General features: G+C 36.2%; 2 protein-coding genes across 2 annotated transcripts; both read right to left on the bottom strand.

Moving 5' to 3' along the window:
• Positions 1 to 14,419: 14,419 nt before the first annotated feature.
• On the bottom strand, positions 14,420 to 18,629 carry LOC140150417 (carbohydrate sulfotransferase 14-like). The gene is made up of 3 exons (XM_072172429.1): positions 18,624 to 18,629; positions 15,013 to 15,216; positions 14,420 to 14,959 (listed from the first exon to the last, which is right to left on the bottom strand). Exons 1-3 carry the CDS (start codon positions 18,627 to 18,629, stop codon positions 14,420 to 14,422), a joined length of 750 nt encoding a protein of 249 aa, XP_072028530.1.
• Positions 18,630 to 18,789: 160 nt separating this feature from the next.
• On the bottom strand, positions 18,790 to 20,870 carry LOC140150416 (carbohydrate sulfotransferase 14-like). Its single transcript, XM_072172428.1, has 3 exons — positions 20,864 to 20,870; positions 19,785 to 19,906; positions 18,790 to 19,704 (listed from the first exon to the last, which is right to left on the bottom strand). The coding sequence occupies exons 1-3, from the start codon at positions 20,868 to 20,870 to the stop codon at positions 18,790 to 18,792; spliced, it is 1,044 nt and encodes a 347-aa protein (XP_072028529.1).
• Positions 20,871 to 22,576: the final 1,706 nt, after the last annotated feature.

Raw genomic sequence — 22,576 nt, 5'->3', positions numbered from 1 at the left:
CAGACTTTTATTCAACTGAGTTCTGTTGTTCTTGTTGTTGTTCTTAGAAAAAAAAACTCTAATCAAGTATTACAAATTCAATGGTTATAAACATATGGATAAAATCGGCCGCTTCTTTATTATAAATTAGTAAATTGTGATATTACAATTCATATGTATATCAACATCATGAGAAATATTTGGACTAAAAAATAAAAAAATATTTAGAATTTGAGCGTGATCAACCTGAGACTAGTATATTCAGGTATATTAGTCTCAGTGATCAATATTGTATTTATTATGCAAATAAACAATTTCAATGGGCCAGTAGCTAAACTTTTGTTGACCATTGAAGGTCGCGCATTTAAACATGAATCATAGATCATCTGGATGATCTATGCATGAATGAGCATGAAAAGAGCTCTAGGCCATTGTGTTATCCTGAATATAGGGGAACGGCGGTTAATCCCACTCTTGATATTGGTATGGTTTATTCTATCTTACGTTGTTTTAATGTGTAGTAATAGGCTTAAATGAAAAGATGTTCGGGATTACCCCACTCTCCACTATAGTGTCCGCTTCATTTACTTACGTCATTCACCCCGCTGCGTTGAAAATTAATTTCGCTTCGAACGAGGGAAGGACCGGTACGAGGCCGAACATTACCAACACAATTTCTCTTTTTCAGGAGAAATACGCATAAAAAAAAGCAACGAGTGTCAACTTGTAATGTAATAATTATTATCTTCGAATGGAGTTAAACTTGTTTTTGCAATAGATATACCCTTTAATATTGTTTGTTTATTAAACTTTTAAAATAAAAATACTGAAAATGTACAATAGGATTGGTAAAATTTCTTCTAAAATTTTGAATCTTTAAATTTATATGGACTCGCACCCTTGACGTGGCTAGACTCAACTCCGGACTCGAACACAGAAGAATTCGGACTTAGCTCGGACTCGGATACAAATGTACTCCGGCTCGGGCTCGGGTTAGGGAGACTCGGATACACATCTTCAGAAAGGGTCTGGGATCCGTATAGCTCTCCTTGTATAAACTTTGCAAAATACTGTTTTGTTGTCCAGTCTCTAAATTGGGCAGTGACCCTACTGCTAAAAGTCTCCTTTCCACGATTTTGGTCTGAAATCTAGACTTGAACGTCTTTTTACGATGGCGTCAAACGTTGTCAACAGTTTGGCATAAATCCCCTTGATGTTAGTACTTAATCATTAAAGATTTCTTTTCAATTCTAGCATGTAGCGTCATATGCAATTTATTTTCTTTAATAGAGCTTATAGATTTTATGTTTTTATAATTCCCATTTGAATAGTTGAAGTCTATTGTTATTGGTATCACAAACACCTATTGCTTTCAGGCTATCGATGAACACAGCTCCCATTGGTCTTTCTAGACCCTGATTCGGGCATGCATCTGATTCGTCCTTGCTCCCACCGATCACAGCCAATAACTGACCTGTGTTTGGGTTTAGAATCTGCACAACGTTGTAATCACTATCACACACGATAAGGTTGTAATCAGAAGTAATGGCGAGGCCAGATGGTCGGGAAAACTTGGCAGTATTGTACCTTTTAACGGTTGAGGAGCGTCTAGGGCGAGGTTCTGGTGATTTCTGTACAATTTTTGGTATTCTTCGAACAAAATCTCCGTCTATAGTAAAAACCATGACGGCACCTGCTTGACAGTCTGTGACATACATCACCGTTTCTGTTTTGTTTAGTGCTACGTAGAGAGGATCATTGAGATGGTTACGACCGATCACCTTCCCGACAACCCCATTTGGACGGCAAATGAGCACGCATTTGTTCTCCCTATCGCAAATGTACATGAGTCCCTGTTTATCGCAGGTTATACCGTAAGGCTTGATAGCTTTGTCGAACTTTTTCCCAACGACCTCCATTGTAAGGCTACCACGTGGACGTCCGTTTGCATTGAACTGTAGTACCTCGTTGTTGAATGAATCCGTGGCGATGATAGTATCATCAGGTAGACAACAAACGTCGGCAAGGACACGAGCCTTCTTATTACGAAGGGGTGCTCGCGGGGTCAATTCAATGCCGTGCGAATTAAATATTCGAAGAGTGCTTCCTGACGCTACGGCAAGTTTATCTGAGGAAAGAGTTGTCATACCAAGAGGATAGAGAGGATCGTATTCGGATCCTTCAATAATCTTCTCCGGTTGATAAATAATAGGACATTCGCTGGTCAGAAGAGTCTGAAAATAGTCGAGGTCCTTCTTTTGAGCTGATGTTTTGATATTTTCTCTCGGTGATCCAATTTCGAGTTCTTCAGATTTGATAGAGGCTTCAAGAACTTGAGAAGGTTCAAAGCCACATTCGTTAGGTTCACGTGAACTGTCGGTTTCATTTCTTTCCTTGAAACGTTGTAACGACCGTATGCTGTCATTTGAACGCAATGTCAACTGCTCTCGTGTATCACAGGAGGATACTGACCGATTCCTGGCCTCACCAATGCGATCAATAATTGGACTTCCGTGGCGACGTTTCGGGAGAGTTGAAGATCGTACTTTAGACGTCGATAACGAATCGCCCGTATTGTCATGATTGTCTTGTTTCATTATTGGGAGCGATTGGAACCGACTGCGTTGTAACAAAAGTGGCTGGGTTCTGCTGTGAACAGAAAGAGTCCCGTAATGCTTTAGGTCTTGAATGGTCAGCTCATGTTTGGGTCCATCGATAGAGAAATCAGTCGTATGGTACTCAATCTCTTCGAATTGTTTGCAGACGCTTGCAATTTGCTGCAAGCTTTGATCACCCTGTTGTAGAATGCTTTTCCATTGCTCATTAGTAAGTTCTTGACAACTGTTTATTTCGTGTGTTTTCTCGTGACAAAGTTGACGAAGCTGTCTTGCATGTGAGGCAACCTCTCCTTTAAGAGTTTGCAAGCGACTGTTTTCAGCGTGGACATGAAGCGCAATTTCATCGTGAAGTTCTTGCTCTCTTTCTTGCAAACATTTGATTAGATATCTGACATCAGCTGTAATAGCGGATTTGACCTCAACAGATGACGTAGCTAGGTTCTCTTGCAAATTCTGAAGTCTACTGACGATCAGATCAAAGGAATCGGCGCGTTTTTCGATTTCTTTCAAACTATCGATAGCTAAATTTGCAAGACTCTGCCTTCTTTGTGGTAACCGTAGTGGTACATGTACATCAGAGGACACCGCTGGAAAATCTTGTTCATTTTGTTCTTGCACTTGAATTTTTCTGAATTCATCTATCATTGGCAACAGTGTGTAATTATTTGGAAACTCTTCATGTCTCCCGTTTGGAATCCTATGGAATACTTTACACGAGGGACATTGTACGGTATTACCCTTTGCTGTGCGCTTTATACACAATAAGCAGAATGTATGCTGACATGGAAGAGCTTTTGGTTTGTCGAAGATATCGAGACACACAGCACATTCTAGATGGCGGGAGAATCGTTCTACGGTGGATGCACAACGTGCCATTGCGTTGCGATTAGCTGCGTCACTGAATCATCTAATACCTGAAACATCGAAAGAAAAATAGACAAAAAGATATTAGGGTAAAAATAAAATATTTTCTAGTAGTATAACACAGAATCTTCTTAGACATTGTGGTTTGCCAATACTTGGCTTGCGCCTAATCATTGAATAAATCATCCACCAGTTACGTGTCTTGAAGAGGATTTCGTAGTGTAAACGGCAAGGTAAACGATGTCCTCAGCTATCACATTTGTCCTTAAAACTCTTAACAATTAATTCTTCCATGGTGATTTAAACATCGTCAAAACAGGTTCAGATTGCAAAAGCTAATTGACACTTTCAGAACATTGCTAGCATTGTATCGTGTTCTTATTCTTAGTGTAAAGATCATATGAACAGGTCACGATCATTATATTTTATAGTCTTTTTCGTCAAATTTGTTTCCTTTTCGGGATCAATAAGAATTCCAGACACACATTGCAACACTATCCAAAATTAAGAACATTATTTAAGGTCCTTATTCTACTATGTACTAGCGAGAGATTCGATTATTCAAATAATAAATCTAATAATCCTGATTTTGTATTCATCATTTTGGAGTAAAATGTCTCCTGAGTCTGAGAGAAGCAAACAGTATCTCCAATAACACCTGCATCTGTGCAATGATGTAAGCAAAGCAGACCTAGCGACTCAAAAATAGACTGACATAAATATGAAAACGATGCAGTGTGTGATATCGGACCCGAATTATGAATCTTAGTATAGCATTTAGAATTACATCCTATTTTACACTACATTATATCATAAGAGAAACTACTTACTATTTCTTCTTTCCATTGTAGTCCTACTCTAGTATACTTTTACATGCAAGTGGTTTTCCAAATAAATTTAATTTTGAAAAGAGTTATTGCGCACTATTAATTCATGATGAAATATTTCTCTTATCGTGTATTGAAATGGTAATATAAACAAGCAGTGTTTGAAGGTCAACTTGGCAAAATAATAGTGGTAGCGGATCGTACACGACTTTGAACTTATATCTGTAAATTTAAAACAATATATATATTAATAAACAAACTAACAGTACTATTGACACAACTTGATACTTCGATTGTAGGTTTGTAGTATCGTACGAGTTACCATTGAATGCATTTTGATAAGCTACGTTGAGGGTGAATACGGGAAGTCCAATAATTGCTTGTATATATTACCTTGGGGAGGGCAAGCTGAACGGGCATGGAGCAAACAAATTATTGGCATGTCAAAATAAGCCCAGTCGGCATTGGAAGTTTGCAATGCATTGTGGGACAGTTTTTGCAGTTTTGGGACACCTTGCCCTCTGGTTTTTGTGCGTACAAAATATAATCTAAAATGTTTTACAAGAATGAAAACAAAACCAAAAACATTATTATTGAATAAATTAATTATTTAAATATTGTTAATGATAGCATTATGACAATAATAAACAAATTAATAATAATCACTGCAATTTGCCCCATATATCAGAGGTCAAAGTGTCCCAAAATAACCGGAAGTTACAATGGCGATTGGGCTTATTCACACTTTACTGGACAATCCTTTATAACCAATCCAATATAGAAAATGCTTGGCGATAATCTTCTTGGTATGCCGAAATAAACATGTGGCGCAATTAATTGCCAGTTGTTTGATGGCATGTAAAACGGTGTCATTTTAAATAAAAGTTGAACAATGATGGCGCTATTTATCTTAAATCTTGTTTGCACCTTTACAAGGGGTAGACACTTATATAATGGTATTAGAATATCAGCAAAAAGACTATCAAATGAAAAGTGAATTTTCAAAAAACTTTTTATCATTAATGTTAGGTAATTTAAATTTAAAATATATGTAAATAGCGCCCTCAATTTGCACACAAATGTACAGTTTATAGAATACAAAATGCCACAAAAAAGCAGAAAACGATGAATACTTTGATATAAAAATGAAACTCTGTTAAAATTTGCTACAAAATATACAGTTTATTAGTGTGATAGCTGTTGGCATTATTCAGGTCTAGAATTGATTATAATGTTTTGTCAGAAAACTTAATAATGATCACATCAAACAAAAGCAAATGACAAGCCAAGGAATAGAATTGTTGGCTTATTATGTTAAAAATTCACCCTCCCAGCAAACAAAAAACGTTTTCGACATCATTCGCAAAAGGTTATAAAAGGTTGTCGGAAAACGTTTAAATGTCGGGTTATATAAAGGGTATTTTAAGAGTATAAAACGTTTTCATAACCTTAAAGAACATTTTTTGATAATCTACTGCTCAGCAAACAAAAATGTTTTGCAGAAAACGTTTAAATGTCGGATTATATAAAGGGTATAAAACGTTTTAATAACATTCCAAAAACATTCTTGAAAACTTGATACAAAACATTCTAAACAAAATGTTATTTGGGGGTTGAAAAAATATTTTGCGAAAAATGTTTGCCCAAAATATTTTCAATAACGTGTTAAAAACTTTTTCATGACCTTTATATAACCCGACATTTAAATGTTATTAAAAGGTTTTGAAAAAAACATTTTAAGAACATTTCTGTGTTTGCTGGGTTCAAATATTTTAACATAATGTTATTTAAATATTGACACAATATTTTGCAAAAATGTTTGCAAAAATAGTTTACAATAACATTTTTTGAAAACATTTAAAAATATTGTTGTAGTGTGTTTTCATAAAAACGTTTTAAAACGTTATCATGACCTTTATATAACCCGATATTTTAATGTTATTAAAACGTTTTTACCTAAACCAAAAGCCAAAATATAACTTATTTAAAACGTATTTAAAACGTTTTTGTGTTTGCTGGGCTCCTTACTGAGCATCCCATTATCGCCAGTCAGATATGATAAGGATAATGAACTGAGTGCAATGCATTAGTCAAGACAATCGCACGCTCCGTGGAGTTATGAGCATTTAGCTCGAGAGCCAAGATTACAAACAGCTGCACACCAGCAGGACTCAAATGACACTTTTTCTTCTTCTTTTTTTAATCTTTATGAACAAAGTCATTATTATGTTTTTGACTGTTTTAATCAAATCTGAAAGCATGCTCCCACGAATCTTTTTAACTGTTTTTGTATGTAACATGCTGTCTTAAATGGTAGAAAGCAACTTGTTAAAAGTTGAAACCATTCTAGAGCTCGGGTATTATGATTCGGAAAGCATTGGTAAGGCTGTTTAAACTTTAACCTGGACTTTATTTTAAGTGGTTTTCCCCATTTATCATAACAAGTTGCTTTCTAGCATTGTTCCTTTCGATGTGCTAAACCTTCATTCTCATCATTCATCCATGCCTTTAAAATTAACAATTGAATAACCTTTCTCGTACTTAGGATAATCAGCAGGGCCCATTTATAGCAATTTCGACCGCGTGCATCGTTTTGATTTGCAACTTTTGAAAATGCACCAACTTTCATAAACTGGCATCAATATTTGTCAATTTAGAGTATTTGGTAGCAAATTTGGTATCAAATTGGAGCTAACAAAACCTTATCAATGAAAACTGTCATAACAAGATCATGTTTTGGTGTAGGACGGGTTACATAGGTGCGGACCTTTTTATTTGAGGTGTTTATTATTGTTCAGGAAGGGCAATGTTAATGTTAAATGTTGAGCATTAAGGTTCAGGAATAGCAGCGTTAGCGTTTTTTTTGGCGGCGCTAGATTGTGTTGGAGGTGTGTTGTTTTACGTCCTGGTATTCGTCATTATTTTTCTCGTTTTTATCATCTGTGATGACCGTCTGTGCACTGTTTTCTTCTGTTTACAACATTTAGACACTCCGTTAACCTCCAGAATAATTGTGAGTTTTTTCTGACGCCGCTAACAGACATTTTGAGACACATATTTTATTGCACAGTCATTTCCATATAGCGTAATTAGTGCAGAATTTTGCACCTTTTAATCAAGGCTGACATTACTTCACATCCACCAGTCCTGACGGCACACAACATCGCCTCAAGAAAATGTCAGCCCTGTGCAAAATGATTTTTACGTGTAAATAACTGCTATGACTGATAAATTCCATCATCTCTCTGAATCTTCGGTCTGAATTAGATTTTTATACGTAACATTTGCTTTGAAAGTGGTTTTTAAAATTGTAATCAAGACTATACCGTACCAGGACCATGTCGCAATATCTTGGCTCATCATGGATGACTTTTATTTTCATCATTTTATCTACTGTAAATAGGGTACAATCACCCAGCAAGTTGGAAGACAACATGACATACAACTCGATTGAGCTTGAACACTGGTCTGCTCCAGCAACATTTACTGATAACCTTTCACTATCAAGTGCAATATGCCAACTACATGCTTCGATTCCCAACTCATCTTACTCATCAAATAAGACTCGTATTTTACGTAACCTGAACAAAAGCAACATCAAAGTTACTCTTCTCATTATTTTATCCGGAGATGTCTCCTTGAACCCAGGTCCTTCGCAAAATTCTAACGCAGATTTTAGAATACCTAGGCCATCGGAAGCTCAAGAAGATCAATTTGACTGTTTTAAAAGGAGAGGTCTGCATTTTATTCATTTGAATACCAGATCCCTTTCACCTAAGCTTTCTGAAATAAGGTACCTGGCAAGAAAAACATCAGCTGCTGTAATAGGTATTTCTGAATCTTGGTTGGACAATTCGTTTACTGACTCTGAAATTTCAATTGATGGATACACTGCTCTTCGTAAGGACAGAAACAGAAATGGGGGTGGTGTATGTGCTTATATTAAAAATGACATTGCTTTCAATCCTAGACCTGATTTACATGACAACAAACACGAAGCTCTGTGGTTTGAAATACTTCTTCCCAGGACAAAGCCAATCATTGTTGGAGTATGCTATAGACCTGAAGGAAACCATGGTTTTATCAACTATCTTGAAGAAACGATCTCAAAAATTAGATCTGACTGCGAGATCGTTGTCTTGGGCGACTTCAACATTGATTATCTTTTGCCTGTAAACTCATGTGCAATGTTAAGGAAATACAGAGAGGTTCTAAATTTATTTGATTTTGTAAACCTCATAAATGAACCAACTCGTCTTATCAGTAACACTTGTTTGGATCACATTCTTTGTAATAACAAAACCAAGATTTGTCAATCAGGTACAATATGTATTGGTATGAGTGATCATATTCTGACTTACTGCTCCCGCAAGGTTGTAAAAAAGCAGATTAGACAACATAACGTCATCAAAATAAGATCTCTTAAGAATTACTCTGCTGAAAATTTATTGAATGCTATCTTTAGTGCTGATTGGTCTGAAGTGTATTGTAGTAATGTTGAACATGCTTGGGTGACTTTTAGGACGATTTTTAGTAGTATTTTGGATAGTGTTGCGCCCATAAAAGAAATTCGTCTGAAGAGTCGCACTGAGCCATGGATCAGCACTACAATTCTTGATGACATCAGGAGTAGAGATGACTATCTTTATAGATTTAAAAAAACCAAAGTCAGTACTCTATATTCAGAATATTGCAGATTACGCAACAAGGTTCAGAGAGCCGTAAAAAAAGCTAAGGCTAACTACTTTCAGGATAAAATTGAGGAGAATAAATCTAGCCCCAAAAAACTTTGGAAACAGTTTAAGACCTTGGGCTATAGCTCCAAAAGTAAAGACCAGTCCAAAGTAGTTCTGAATATTGATGGTAATCTCTGCTTTAACTCTAGTACAGTTGCAAACTATATCAATTCATTTTACACAACCGTGGCAAGTGCTTTAGTCAAAAAATTACCACCTTCCCTTGGCAAGTTTGATATGATATCAAAGACTGTTCAATCTTATTATGAGAAAATGGGAGTTGCAAACAAAGGGTTTAAGCTTTCTCCAGTCTCCTCTGATTTTATCCTCAAAGAACTCCATTCTTTAAAGCCAAATAAAAGTACTGGCCTTGATGAGATCCCAGCCAGATTTTTGAAGGATGGTGCAACAGGTTTAAAAGATCAATTAACGCACATTGTGAACTTATCAATAACAACTAATACAGTTCCTGAAGAATTGAAATCCGCCCGTGTTCGGCCACTTTTCAAGAAAAATAGTAGGTCTGAAGTGGGTAATTATAGACCCGTCAGTATTCTTTGTATAACATCGAAAATTCTTGAAAAAGCTGTTTTTGTTCAAATTGATTCCTACTTACGGGAAAATAATATTCTTTATGGACATCAATCTGGTTTCAGGAACTCATTTTCAACAGATACATGTTTAATCCATCTTACAGATTATATAAACAGTCAAACTTCAAAAGGCAACTACACTGGACTAGTCTTATTGGATCTCCAGAAGGCATTCGACACTGTCGACCATGACATTCTATGTGGAAAACTTGGGGCCATGGGTATTGACTCGGTGGAATGGTTTAGATCATATTTGAGCGGTCGGAAGCAGATTGTCCACGTGAACAAGGTGGATTCTGACCCCCTTCCAATCTCTTGTGGCGTTCCACAGGGCAGTATCCTAGGGCCACTCCTTTTTTGTGCTATATAAATGACATGGCCGTCAGTGTCGAGTGCAAACTCCTGCTTTATGCAGATGACAGTGCTCTGCTAGTTTCAGACAAAGATCCAAAGTGTATTGCTGATAAATTAAGTAAAGAGTTAGAGACTTGTCGTCAATGGCTTGTTGATAACAAACTTTCATTACATCTTGGAAAGACTGAGAGTATAATTTTTGGTTCAAAAAGAAAGGTGAAACAAGTTGAAGATTTTTCAGTTACATGCAATAGTAATCAAATTAAGCCTACTAATTCAGCTAAGTATTTAGGCGTAACCCTAGACGATTCGTTATCTGGGGAAGAAATTGCCCGTGATATTCTTAAAAAAATCTGGCGCTAGACTGGCTTTCTTGTATAGGCATGCTCATTTTTTGAATGAAAAGTGCCGTAAAACTCTGAGCACTGCCCTGATTTTATGTCACTATGACTATGCATGTTCTTCATGGTTTTCAGGTTTGTCTGTACATTACAAGAAAAGGTTACAGACAATGCAAAACAGAGTGGTAAGATTTATTTTAAACTTAGGTCCTCGCTCTCATATTGGACAGAGAGAGCGGGATAGAGTTGGATTTCTCTCAGTGAAAGATAGGGTGATTCAAATGAAAATGAATAACGTTTTTAAAATTTTTCAGGGTACCGCCCCAGATTATCTTAATTCCAATTTTACCCGTATTTCGTCCATTCACAAATATAGTACCAGGGGTAGCTCAGTCAATTTCATTGTCCCCAAAGTCAAAGGCCAAGCATACAATACTTTTTATTTCACTGCTATTCATCATTGGAATTTGTTACCCAAATCAATCAAAGAAATTGGGAATTTGCCGCAATTCAAACGTGCTGTCAAGAAGCACCTTTCCGAACAGGCTTGGCTAGCTGAGCGTGATATTATGCATCACGAAAATTATTAGGCCCTTTTTTGCTCGTTTGTTTTTCGTCTTTGTTATGTTTTGCTCGTCCTCCTGCCTTAATCATTGCTGCTGCTGCTTTATTGTTTTTTGCCTTACAAGGACCCCAATGGAATTAAGCTTTCTTCGGAAGGCTTTTTGGGCTATCCTTGGTACTCATTGGTATTTATTCCATTTTCACCTCGTGCAATAGTTTATTCTGGTACCTGAATTACATACATGTACAGTAGATTTTAAAGTATTTTATCCATAATGTGCAATCTATTGTATTTTCTTTTTGTTTGCAATTTTTGATGTATATTGAGTGCTAAATAAAATGAAATGAAATGAAATGAAGTGTTACATGTGACACATTGTTGAACATCTAGGTTCAGAATAACAACCTAAGTGTTAAATTTTACACATTGTTGAGCATCAAGGTTCAGAATAACAACGTTAGTATTAAATGTTACACATTTTTGCGCATCTAGATCCAGAAATAACAACGTTAGTGTTTAATATTACACAATGTTGAGCATCCAGGTTCAGGAATAACAACGTAGGCGTTATAAGTTAACACATTGCTTAGAACCCTGGTTGATCAATATCGCCATTAGTGTTTAGTGTTACAACGTTGAGCGTTTTGGAAAAAAAACAACGTTAGTGTTATATATTACACATTGTCAGCCATCCAGATACACTGTTGAGCACCCAGGTTCAGAAATAACAACGTTAGTGTTAAATGTTACACATTATTGAGCATCCCGGTCCAGGAATAACAACGTTAGTGTCAAATGTAACAATTTATGGAGCACCCCGGTTCAGGGGTAACAGCGTATGCGTTAAAGGTTACGCATTCACTGAAAACCAAACTGGAGTCAGGGTGACTCTACAAGCAGAGTCCAGCCACTCTGCGACTCTATGTCTAAAATGACTCCATATTTGACTCCCAATATAGAGTCATTTTAGACATAGAGTCACGTAGTGGCTGGACTCTGCTCTTAGAGTAACCTAGACTCCATTAATAGAGTCACCTTGACTCCATTACAGGGTCACACCGACAGTCCGAAAAAAATACAAAATAATAATACACATAGATGTACATCAAGATAAAAATTCAAAATATAGACCTACCGGAATGGGAGACTTTACTCTGAGTTTCACGCCATAGGCGATCGTCAGACGACACGATGGAGAAAATGTGGCTTGACCACCATCCCCTTGGAATGGGAAAATATACATTCCACGGTGTCAACAGCCAAGCAATTACAGAGTCTGACTCCCTTGAAGAGTCATAAATTTCTTGACTCCGTCGACGACTCTGAATGTAGAGTCAATTGACCCCACAGGTAGAGTCAACTGACTCGCCTGTGATAATCAGGTGACTCCTTTGGAGAGTCAGTGCTAGTTTACTCCACCTATAGAGTCACTTGACTCCATTCTGGCTATCAGTGTTGTTGAGCATCACTGTCCAGAAATAACAACGTTCGCGTTAAATACGTGGTTAAATGTTGCACTTGATTGAGCATTCAATAATAACAACGTACGCGTTAAATTAGAGGAATACCAACGTTAATTAATCATTCAATAATAACAACTTAAGTGTTAAATGTTGCAATGTTGAGCATTTAGGTCCACAAATTACAACGTCAGTGTTATATGTTACACATTATCGAGCATACAGATTCAAGAATAACAACGTTAGTGTCAAATGTTAAACATTATTAAGCATCTCGGTTCAGGAATAAGAACGGTTGTGTTAAATGTTACACTTTGTTTAGCTAGTTAAGTTTAGTTTGATTTAGTTTAGTTTATTACCTTCATTGCACAAAAAATATCAAAATGCGGTGTGTGGTGCAAAAGGTCAACCCCGAACAGGCACGCAGGTCCATTGTATACACACCAAATAAAAGAACTAAAATTACAAAGTACAAAATTATAAACACATTTAAAAACACTGTAAAATATACAGTGGAAAGAAGAATTACGCATCGCACACTAGCACATTTAAACATGAATTTACAAATGGAAACATAACATGCATAGGCAGATATACCAGAGAAAAAACTACGGACATACCTGCCTGTGCGGGGACTTGAATCCCAGACCTCTCGCTTGTCGGGCGAGCGCTCTACCACTGAGCTACACAGACTGTCCCTGATAAACAGGACTCAAGTCTGGTACGTATGGATATGAGCAGTCAAGGGTGAACAGTAAAAACAACACATTACATACCAGTGTACGAGATCAATTAATGATGCTTACCCGCCAGCCTAATATAATCATACAAATAGAGGAAGAGGCTTACGCATCATACACTGGAACATGGAAACATTCAAACATTACAACTAGCGCACGAGATCAAATTAATGATGCTTAATCGTTATTCTTAATATATCAATATACAGGGAAAGAAGAATTACGCATCGCACACTAGCACATTTAAACATGAATTTACAAATGGAAACATAACATGCATTACAAAAATACAATATAAAACATTACAAAAATACAATATAAAACTAAAATTGAGTTGCCAAATATAGAGTCACGATATCGCAGAATTCATAAAAGCACTAGTGAAATTGCACAAAGTAGGTATACGGGTAGGTATACTGACAAGTTAATTTGAGATGCAATGGTTAAGAAGCTCAATTAGTGTATTATTAAACATTGTTGAGCATACCGGTTCAGGTATATCAACATCAGTGTTAAATGTGACAATGTTGAGCATTCAGGTCTAGAAATACTAGTACCAAAGATAGTGTTAAATGTTACACAATATCGAGCAGGGATAACAACATTATAGTGTTGAATGTTACACATTGCAGAGCATCCAGGTGGATACATGGCAACTTTTAAATATGTTAAATGTTAAACTACTCTGGTCCAGTCATAACCTTTAAAAAAAACATTGATTGCCTGCTAAAGTAATAAATCGTTATTCTGTCATAGAAAAGGTTTTGTTTTAGATGAATATTGCTTCCCCAGACTATATGAAAGATAATTTTACTGGCCCCCTGTCAGCATGGTGCAAATTGAAAAAATTGAAAAAAAAAGTCAAAGCCCATTGTTTCTTTGATAGAACTGGACATTTTTTACGATATTACTCATGTATTAACGAAATATCCTATACCGTGCAAATTAGTCTTTTCTAAAAAAGGATTTTCCACGATAATCAACTTTTAGACTAAATTATGAAAATCTATGTGCTTTTTAGTTTTTAACAGGTGTCGTTCAAAATTTGACTGTTTATTTATCCAGAATGCAACATGTCACGGACTGGTAAAAGTGTACTTTTCGTGCTGTTTCAATTTTGACCTCTGTATTTATCTCAAATTGACAAGAACCAGTGAACTATTAAAGAAGCAAATGTCTTGAGATGCAAAAACCATCCAAACACAGGTTAAAACATTAAAACATCAAAACAGGCTATTAAAACGAGGAAACATTGCGTTTGCCAACTAGCTAAGCCAAATGAATAACATTAAACAAAGTGTTCCTTTAGCGATATTGCGTTATTGTACGGTACATCATTCTATTAATCAATAGGTACTCTCTCACTGTAGCCAAAAATCTTAAAATCTTTCACATATCTCCATCTTATCCCCTCGATATCTTCCTCGGTAAGCTGATGGTAATATTTTCTAAGAGTCTTGTTCTTTGAACTATTAGTTCCATGAGGTGATTGTCCAAGAACTAAATCCATATAAGGTAAACCTCCAATTTGTTCAAGAATATTCTTTGTGTCTAATACAAGTGTTTCTAAATGTCCAATAATATCATATTGTACCGCACATGGATTACAAAGATCAAACATTGGTATCCAATGTTCTGTAGGACCACCATTAAACTTAACTTTTTTGTGATCACCAATGTATTTGATAAATTCTTGGAATGTTACATCGTAGCCTCCAGCGGGTGGTTTCTTCCCTGCTAACTCTCCATGATTTCCGTATTTCAAATGTATTTTGTTACCATAACCGTTTCTAATACTTCGCGATAAGGGTGTATCTTTTTCAAACTTATCTCTGTAAGTTGACAAAGATCTGCTAAACGGATTCCTAACTAAGATTAATTTCTTGTAGGTTTTAAGTCGATGTAAGATCTCATTTGTCGATAATCTGTTTAAGCGCCATTTTGCTGATGACGTTTTTGAATGTACAGTTCTAAGTGAATACTTTTAACCTGTTCCTTGGTAGTTACTCCGTTCATTACTAGAAACACCTCTTTCCAATTCGTACAAGATACCTTAGGAACGTAAGAGTACATAGCTTGATGTTTATCGGACACCAAAATGTGACCAAGATTGCCTTTATATTTCTTTAACCATGCAATCTTCAATAAAAAAATTTTTCCCCATGATTATATATGTTTTTAAAGTATGAATAGTGTGTTTAATTTCGTGCAATAATGACTGAGTTATACTTGTACTTGCAGAATTCTCCAGGTTTTTTTTGCTGTTTTTAATATATAGTTCTTTTGTATATAAGTTGTTTTTGTATTTTACTTGTTTTATAATAGTATTTGCTAAAGGTTATGTGTTTTTTGTAATTAAGGTATTTTTAAGGCTTTTCATATAATTTGTTTGTAAAGCGCACTGTGACGCTCCGTGAAGTGCGCTTAATAAAAGTGTGTTATTATTATTATTATTATTAATATTTATTTGTAGTACTAGAGAAGCACATTGTTTCCGCAGATTTTCTTGACGATTCTCCTGCTCTTTCCCCCTATTTTTCAGTAGGTCCAGCAATTGTTTCAACCTTTAGCAATGGAGGAAAACAAGCAAGATTATGACATTGTTGTTTTACTTTGTAGTTATAAAAGACTGACCATTTAAATAATAATAGTTCTTTGTTGCTGTTCCTGCTGATTGCTATGCCTATGCAATAAAGTAGGAAGATGAGAGTGCATGATAGGAGCAATGTCGGGTCGAATGGTCAAAACATATTGTGAACTTGTTAGGGGCTGTACAATAATTATGAGCCCGGGGGGGGGGGGAATTTCCAAACGGCCCGCCAAAAATCGCTTGCCCCCCCTTGGCCTGCCAAAATCGCCCCCCGGCCACCAAAATATCTTTGCCCCCCCCTTGCACATGCCAAATTGTTTGGATCCCAATTTGCTAAAATTTGCATGTTTTCTGAAGCCTTTTTAGAGCGTTTTATTTAAAACGCGCCCCATGAATGTGTGCCAAAATCGCTTGCCCCCCCCCCTTGGACGGCCAAAATTGCTTGCCCCTCCCCTTTCGGCTCACCAAATATTTCACGGGTCACGATTGAAGAGCGGATGCCGTTATGACAGGCTAAAATTATGGTTATTATTTCGAAGCTACGAAAATGGACCAAAGTAACACATGAGTCTACTGCAGATTGATTTGGACTTTATAGAAAAGGTTAAATATCATCTGGGTATGCAGGGTGTCTTAAAAAAGAGAACCCTCATTGCCCCCTCCCCTCTTTTTCTCCTATTTCTGAAAATTTGATCAAATATATTTTGGTATGTAAAGAAACCTTTAAATACAATCGAGTCACAACTTTTGAAGATATTTTAAAGAAAAGTACTTGTTTTTCACTCTGTCCACGGAGGAGGTTTGGCTACTTCAAGATTGAAAAGGAATACACATACCATGCATGAATATCAAACATTCCTCAATGATAAAAGGGCTGTTTGGTTTGTCTTTGGTTCTTCTGAAGTGAGTTTACTGTGCTGCTCTGCCCGCTACCTGGTTGCCTCCTTGGCGAATACAGGTTTCAGCCCTGGTCCTCATTGCATCAATTGCGTTGCGTACCATCCTTGTGCGCCGGATGCTTGCGAATGCTTCAGTAATATGTTTGCGAAGATCTTGGATTTTGCCCCAAAGGAAGAAATCAAGTGGTGTGAGGTCTGGTGTTCTTGCAGCGCTACTCCACAGCATGACTCATCCCAGCCACTCTGTTTGCTATCCGTGGACAGGTGCAAAACGGGTACTTTTCTTTAAAAGGGCATATCTTCAAAAGTTATGAGCCGATTGAAACAATTGTGCTAACGATTAAATTGTTGTATTGAAATAGGACACTGGACTGGATTTATGGATTTGGGAACGGCAATGCAGGACAGAAGGGTTTGGCGTGCTGTTGTAGTTCGAGGACACCACTCATCTAAAGAAGTAAGATAAGATTAAAGGGTTCTTTACATACCAAAATATGTTTGATCAACTTTTCAGAAATAGGAGAAAAAGGGCACAATGCGGGTTCTCTTTTTTTTTTTTGGGGGGGACACCCTGTAGATCTAACAGGCTGCCATAGCCTTTATTATGACACAGTTATTAGTGTTGTTGTTAGTGCTTACAGTATATATGTCTTCAAAGGAAGGAAATTGCGAACCAGAAATATTTTATGTAGTCAATGTACTACTATCCAGTAATATTGGAGAAGATCTAGAAATAGAATACGTCAAAGTGCGTACCTCTTCCAAGAAAGGATATTATATTATATTCTTCTATCGACTTGCTGAAGTCTGGTTTGGTTTATGACACAACACATCTGTCAATGTAATTGGAAACAGGGGGGTCCAAGGCAGGCATGTTTTCCTGAAGAAAATGTGTGAAAGGTGAAAATATCTTGGAGATAGTCAACTGTGCGAGGATTTTATGCAAAGGATATAAAAGTCTTCAGTGGACTTCGCTGAACATTGATCTTCGCAGGACAAGTGAATCAGGATATACATCAAGAACATAGAGAAATAGAACTTTACAATCAAAAACAAGAAGAATGCTTCTTTGCTAAAGAATGTATTTGATTGATTCCGACTGATTGTACTATATGTGTTTATGTTGATTCACAAAATCATTGTTAAATCATACTTAACTTTTGATTAAAAGATTCAGATATTGTTAACTTAATTATGCAGTGTGTTTTGTTCTGCATTCTGAAGTAATTTTGAGAAAAAGGTCTTTTTGGCCTTGAGTCATTAAAGACTCGTAACACTAGGTGCCTATGTAAGTTCTTGATCTCTGTCACTCCTCATGGGCTATAGACAATGACTGTTGTTCACTCTAGCATTTTATAAAAAATTTAAGTGTTACACATTGTTGAGCAATCAGGTCAAGGAATAACAACGTTAGTGTCAAATGTTACACATTATCGAGCATTCAGGTGCAGGGATAACAACGTTGGTATCAAATGTTTTAATAGATATTGCTTCTCAAGATCACTTAGTTGAAAGTGATTGATAATTTTACTGACCCTCTTTCATGCAGCGTTGTCAATTTCAGATACGGACTTTATGCACAAGGTTAATCCTAGGTCTAATCCTATAGAACTTGACATTATTTTTCGATGTTATCCATGTAACAAAATACCCTACATAGTGCAAACTATTCTTTTTCTGAATTGGTTTTCCACGATGAACAATGTGTAGACTATTTTAGTGAAACTCTGAGTGATTTTCAGGTTTAGCCCTTTCTGTGTATAACTCCTGAACTATACGTCACACACAGGTACATGTAAAGAATAATTTTCGTGAATCCTAATGACTCGAGGAATGGAATAATTTGGTGAAATCTTGAACAACATTAAAGCAATTTTCAATTTTGACCTCTGTATGACTGATCGTATATCTAAAATTGTCCAAGACTGACTGATGAGGGCCTTTGAACTTATGTTTGCCTTCAGAAGCAAAATGCCTTCAGAAGCAAAAACCGTTAAAATACAAGTTAAGACGCCAAAACAAGCTAAATTGCGTTTGCTACCCAGCATAAATATTACTCGCATTATTGTTATTTCATGTTGTTTTTAGCCAAAAGCTCTCAGCTGAATAGGACTATCCTATCCTGTGTGAATGTAAGTGTAAATAAATACTATGAATAACATTAAACCACGAGCATTTCTTTAACAGCTTTTAACTGCGTACAATCCACTGTAGTACATTTAATTAATCTATAGGTGCTCTTTCATCACTGTAGCCAAATATCTTAAAATCTTTCTTATATCTCCATCTTATCCCCTCGATATCTTCCTCGGTAAGCTGATTGAAATATTTACTAAGAGTCTTGTTCTTTGAACTATTAGTTCCATGAGGTGATTGTCCAACAACTAAATCCATATAAGGTAAACCTCCGATTTGTTCAAGAATATTCTTTGTGTCTAATGCAAGTGTTTCTAAATGTCCAATAATATCATATTGTACCGCGCACGGATTACAAAGATCGAACATTGGTATCCAATGTTCTGTAGGACCACCATTAAACTTAACTTTTTTGTGATCACCAATGTATTTGATAAATTCTTGGAATGTTACATCGTAGCCTCCAGCGGGTGGTTTCTTCCCTGCTAACTCTCCATGATTTCCGTATTTCAAATGTATTTTGTTACCATAACCGTTTCTAAAACTTCGCGATAAGGGTGTATCTTTTTCAAACTTATCTCTGTAAGTTGACAAAGATCTGCTAAACGGATTCCTAACTAAGATAAATTTCTTGTAGGTTTTAAGTCGATGTAAGATCTCATTTGTCGATAATCTGTTTAAGCGCCATTTTGCTGATGACGTTTTTGAATGTACAGTTCTAAGTGAGTACTTTTTAACCTGTTCCTTGGTAGTTACTCCGTTCATTACTAAAAACACCTCTTTCCAATTCGTACAAGATACCTTAGGAACGTAACAGTACATAGCTTGATGTTTATCGGACACCAAAATGTGACCAAGATTGCCTTTATATTTCTTTAACCAATCTTCGGTGATATTCTTTTGTAGTCCTAAAGAAGCACATTGTTTTCGTAGATTTTTTTGGCGACGCTCCTGCTCCTGTTCCCATTGATGTTTTTCAGTAGATCCGGTAGTTGCTTCAACCTAAAGCATTGGTGGAAAAGAGAGAACGATACTTCTGTTTTACTGTTTTCTGTAGTTATAAAAGACTGTCAGTTTAATACTAACGCTTTGTTGTTGTTGTTGTTGTTGTTACTGTTGCATGCTGCTGTTGCTGCTACTGTTTTAATATTATTGCTACTACAGCTATACTTCTGTCTGTGTTGCTCTTGTTGCTCTTGTTGTACTTGCAAAAACAAGAAAACAAAACTTTTAAGTCTGAATGACACATCACTGGATATGAGTGGTCTTATTTATTGGTCTTACTTATTTATTGTTCTTTAAAGTTTTAATCATTTTATTAAGATTTAATTGCTTATAAGGCTTGTAAAATAGCTTCACGTGTGTATGGCAAGTATATTGCACAATAAAACAGAAAAACCTGGTTTTTCAAATCGAAAAACCAGGTTTATCAATTCGATTGTCAGAGTTTTTGATAAACTTGGTTTTTCGGCTGATAAACCAGGTTTATCAAAAACTATGACAATCGGATCGATAAACTTGGTTTTTCGATTTGATAAACCTGGTTTTTCGATTTGATAAACCTGGTTTTTCGATTTGATAAACCTGGTTTTTCGAATTTGATTGTCATAGTTTTTGATAAACCTGCTTTTTCAATCGAAAAACCAGGTTTTTCGAATTTGATTGTCATAGTTTTTGATAAACCAAGTTTATCGACCAAGAAACCTGGTTTTTCGCCGATAAACTTTGTTTTTCAATTCGATTGTCATAGTTTTTTTTTGTTGATAAACCTGGTTTTTCAAATTCGATTGTCACAGTTTTTGAAAAACCAGGTTTAGCGACCAAGAAACCTGGGTTTTCGCTGATAAACTTGGTTTTCAATTCGATTGTCCTAGTTTTTTTTGTGTGTTTTTGTTTTTTGTTTTTGATAAACCTGGTTTTTCATTCGAAAAACCAGGTTTTTCGAATTCAATTGTCATAGTTTTTGATAAACCAAGTTTCTCGACCGAGAAACCGGGTTTTCCCAAAAACCATGACAATCGAATTCGAAAAACCTGGTTTTTCGATTGAAAACCAGGTTTATCAGTGAAAACCAAGTTTATCTGCGAAAACCAGGTTTCTCGGCCGATAAACCTGTTTTTTTGTTAATAAACCTGGTTTTCTGTTCTATTGTGCAATATACTTGCCATACGTGTCTACAATTAGGCCTACTGATTTTTTTCATAATCTCTTAATGGCTCAATTTCACCCAAAATGTCATTTACGACGTTCTTACCGTCAAAGCTACTGCAAATTTGACATGGATATTTTGCAGATAGAATAAGAAGATTCCAAGGTTTCTATATTTGTAAAAATAATTACAATTGGGACATATTATGTGGTTCTTAATCAAATCTATACCTATGCAAACAAGTATTCCTGAAAAAAATTGGTGTCAGTTCCAATTTACAATGTAATTATTATTTGAATGTAATGAGAAGTTTTGCACTTTAGCGCTGACAAGAACATGAGTGGTAGTTCATATATCATTAAATAGGCCCACATGTTTTGGCGCAACGTCAGCCTTCTATTCTTCAAATCTTTTCAGAGGGCGCACCACCAAATCACTCCACGATTTATGTACCAGTGAAATTCGGTTAAAATAGTCCACCGCTTATTTGAGCTTGTTGCGGCTTTATTTTCTAAGATAATTGTCAAAATTCGCCCGTTTTCAGCTCATTTGCTTCTGGCAAGTGTCTACATGAAGAGAGTCTGAGAAAAAATCCCAATATTTTATTTCAGAGGTGAAGTTTTGGCGCAAATTTGAACAACGTCCGGTTTAAAAAATGAGTGATTTTTTAGGGTTAAATTTGAAATGGAGCCTTGATCTTTGGTTCGAGTTGTATTTTTTCGTGAATGTATTTTATGCTTTCTCTCCCCCACCAGCTCCAAGTACAGATAAAATACAAAAAGCTGAAAAAGGGAAAAAAAAAAAAAAAAAAAGATGTGGACACCGTCGGCTTCCCCCGTGTATTATCCGCCGGTGCCATTATCACGTGACTGTAGAAAAATGCTGCTGCCACCAGATATAGGCTAATTAAAACAGCGTATTACTATCAAGATTTATGTTTGAAAGCTGTCCTCAGATCGATGCGTGAAGTTTCCAGTCCATCACACTACGTGCTCTATATATTAGTCCATGTCGATATTATCAAGACAGAGATTGCGTCTGATGACGTCATCTGTCAAAGTCGTTGATGATGACCCGGCGGTAACGGCGCCTATTTTAAGCTTATTGTTAATTTTGCACCTTGAAACCGTACAAACCATCTCAAAAGTTAGGTCTTAAAAGTAGGAAACTTTCTTTAGCGGGGCACCATGTCAACAATGCCTAGAAAAGTTGCTTTTTGCCTTGTAAAAGTAGGCCCTACGTAATTTTTCGGCATTGCCTGGTATCAGGTCGATTCGGCCCAAACCAATTCGTCCACAGTTGACTTGGCCATATGCCAATTCATGCATTGGCCCCAAGCTAAGTCAGCCACAAACCAATTCGATATTGACCAAAGGGATAAATGATTTAATATGTTAATGAATATATGTGACCGTCCATCACGAAACAGCTGTAAAGTCGGCTGGCGGTCAATTTTGTTTTATTTCGTGTTTAGAAAATATATCATAAGCTTTAAAATGAAAAATCATTTGACTCCAAACGATATCCAGAAGTAAAAAACAAGGGGGTTAAGTGCACAACGTACAAAAAAGTGACTATATCTCATTAACCGATGATCCTACAGATATGCGACCACTGACTTTTCTGTTCCTTTTTGACATATGGCACGACTCTCTAAGATATTTGGTTAAAAATTTAAAAAAGTGACTATTATCTTATTGACCAATGATCCTACAGATATGCGAC

This window comes from Amphiura filiformis, chromosome 4 (genome assembly GCF_039555335.1).
Source record: "Amphiura filiformis chromosome 4, Afil_fr2py, whole genome shotgun sequence".
In the NCBI taxonomy this organism is placed as follows: domain Eukaryota; kingdom Metazoa; phylum Echinodermata; class Ophiuroidea; order Amphilepidida; family Amphiuridae; genus Amphiura; species Amphiura filiformis.
The sequence above is the reverse complement of the archived record's forward strand: the minus strand, read 5'-3'. Positions and strand labels throughout refer to the sequence as shown.

Coding starts and splice junctions, on each gene's coding strand:
- LOC140150416 (XM_072172428.1), bottom strand. Junction 19,705..19,784: donor ACAACAACAACAAAGCGTTA/GTATTAAACTGA, acceptor CCAATGCTTTAG/GTTGAAGCAACTACCGGATC.
- LOC140150417 (XM_072172429.1), bottom strand. Junction 14,960..15,012: donor AACGTCATCAGCAAAATGGC/GCTTAAACAGAT, acceptor AAAACCTACAAG/AAATTAATCTTAGTTAGGAA.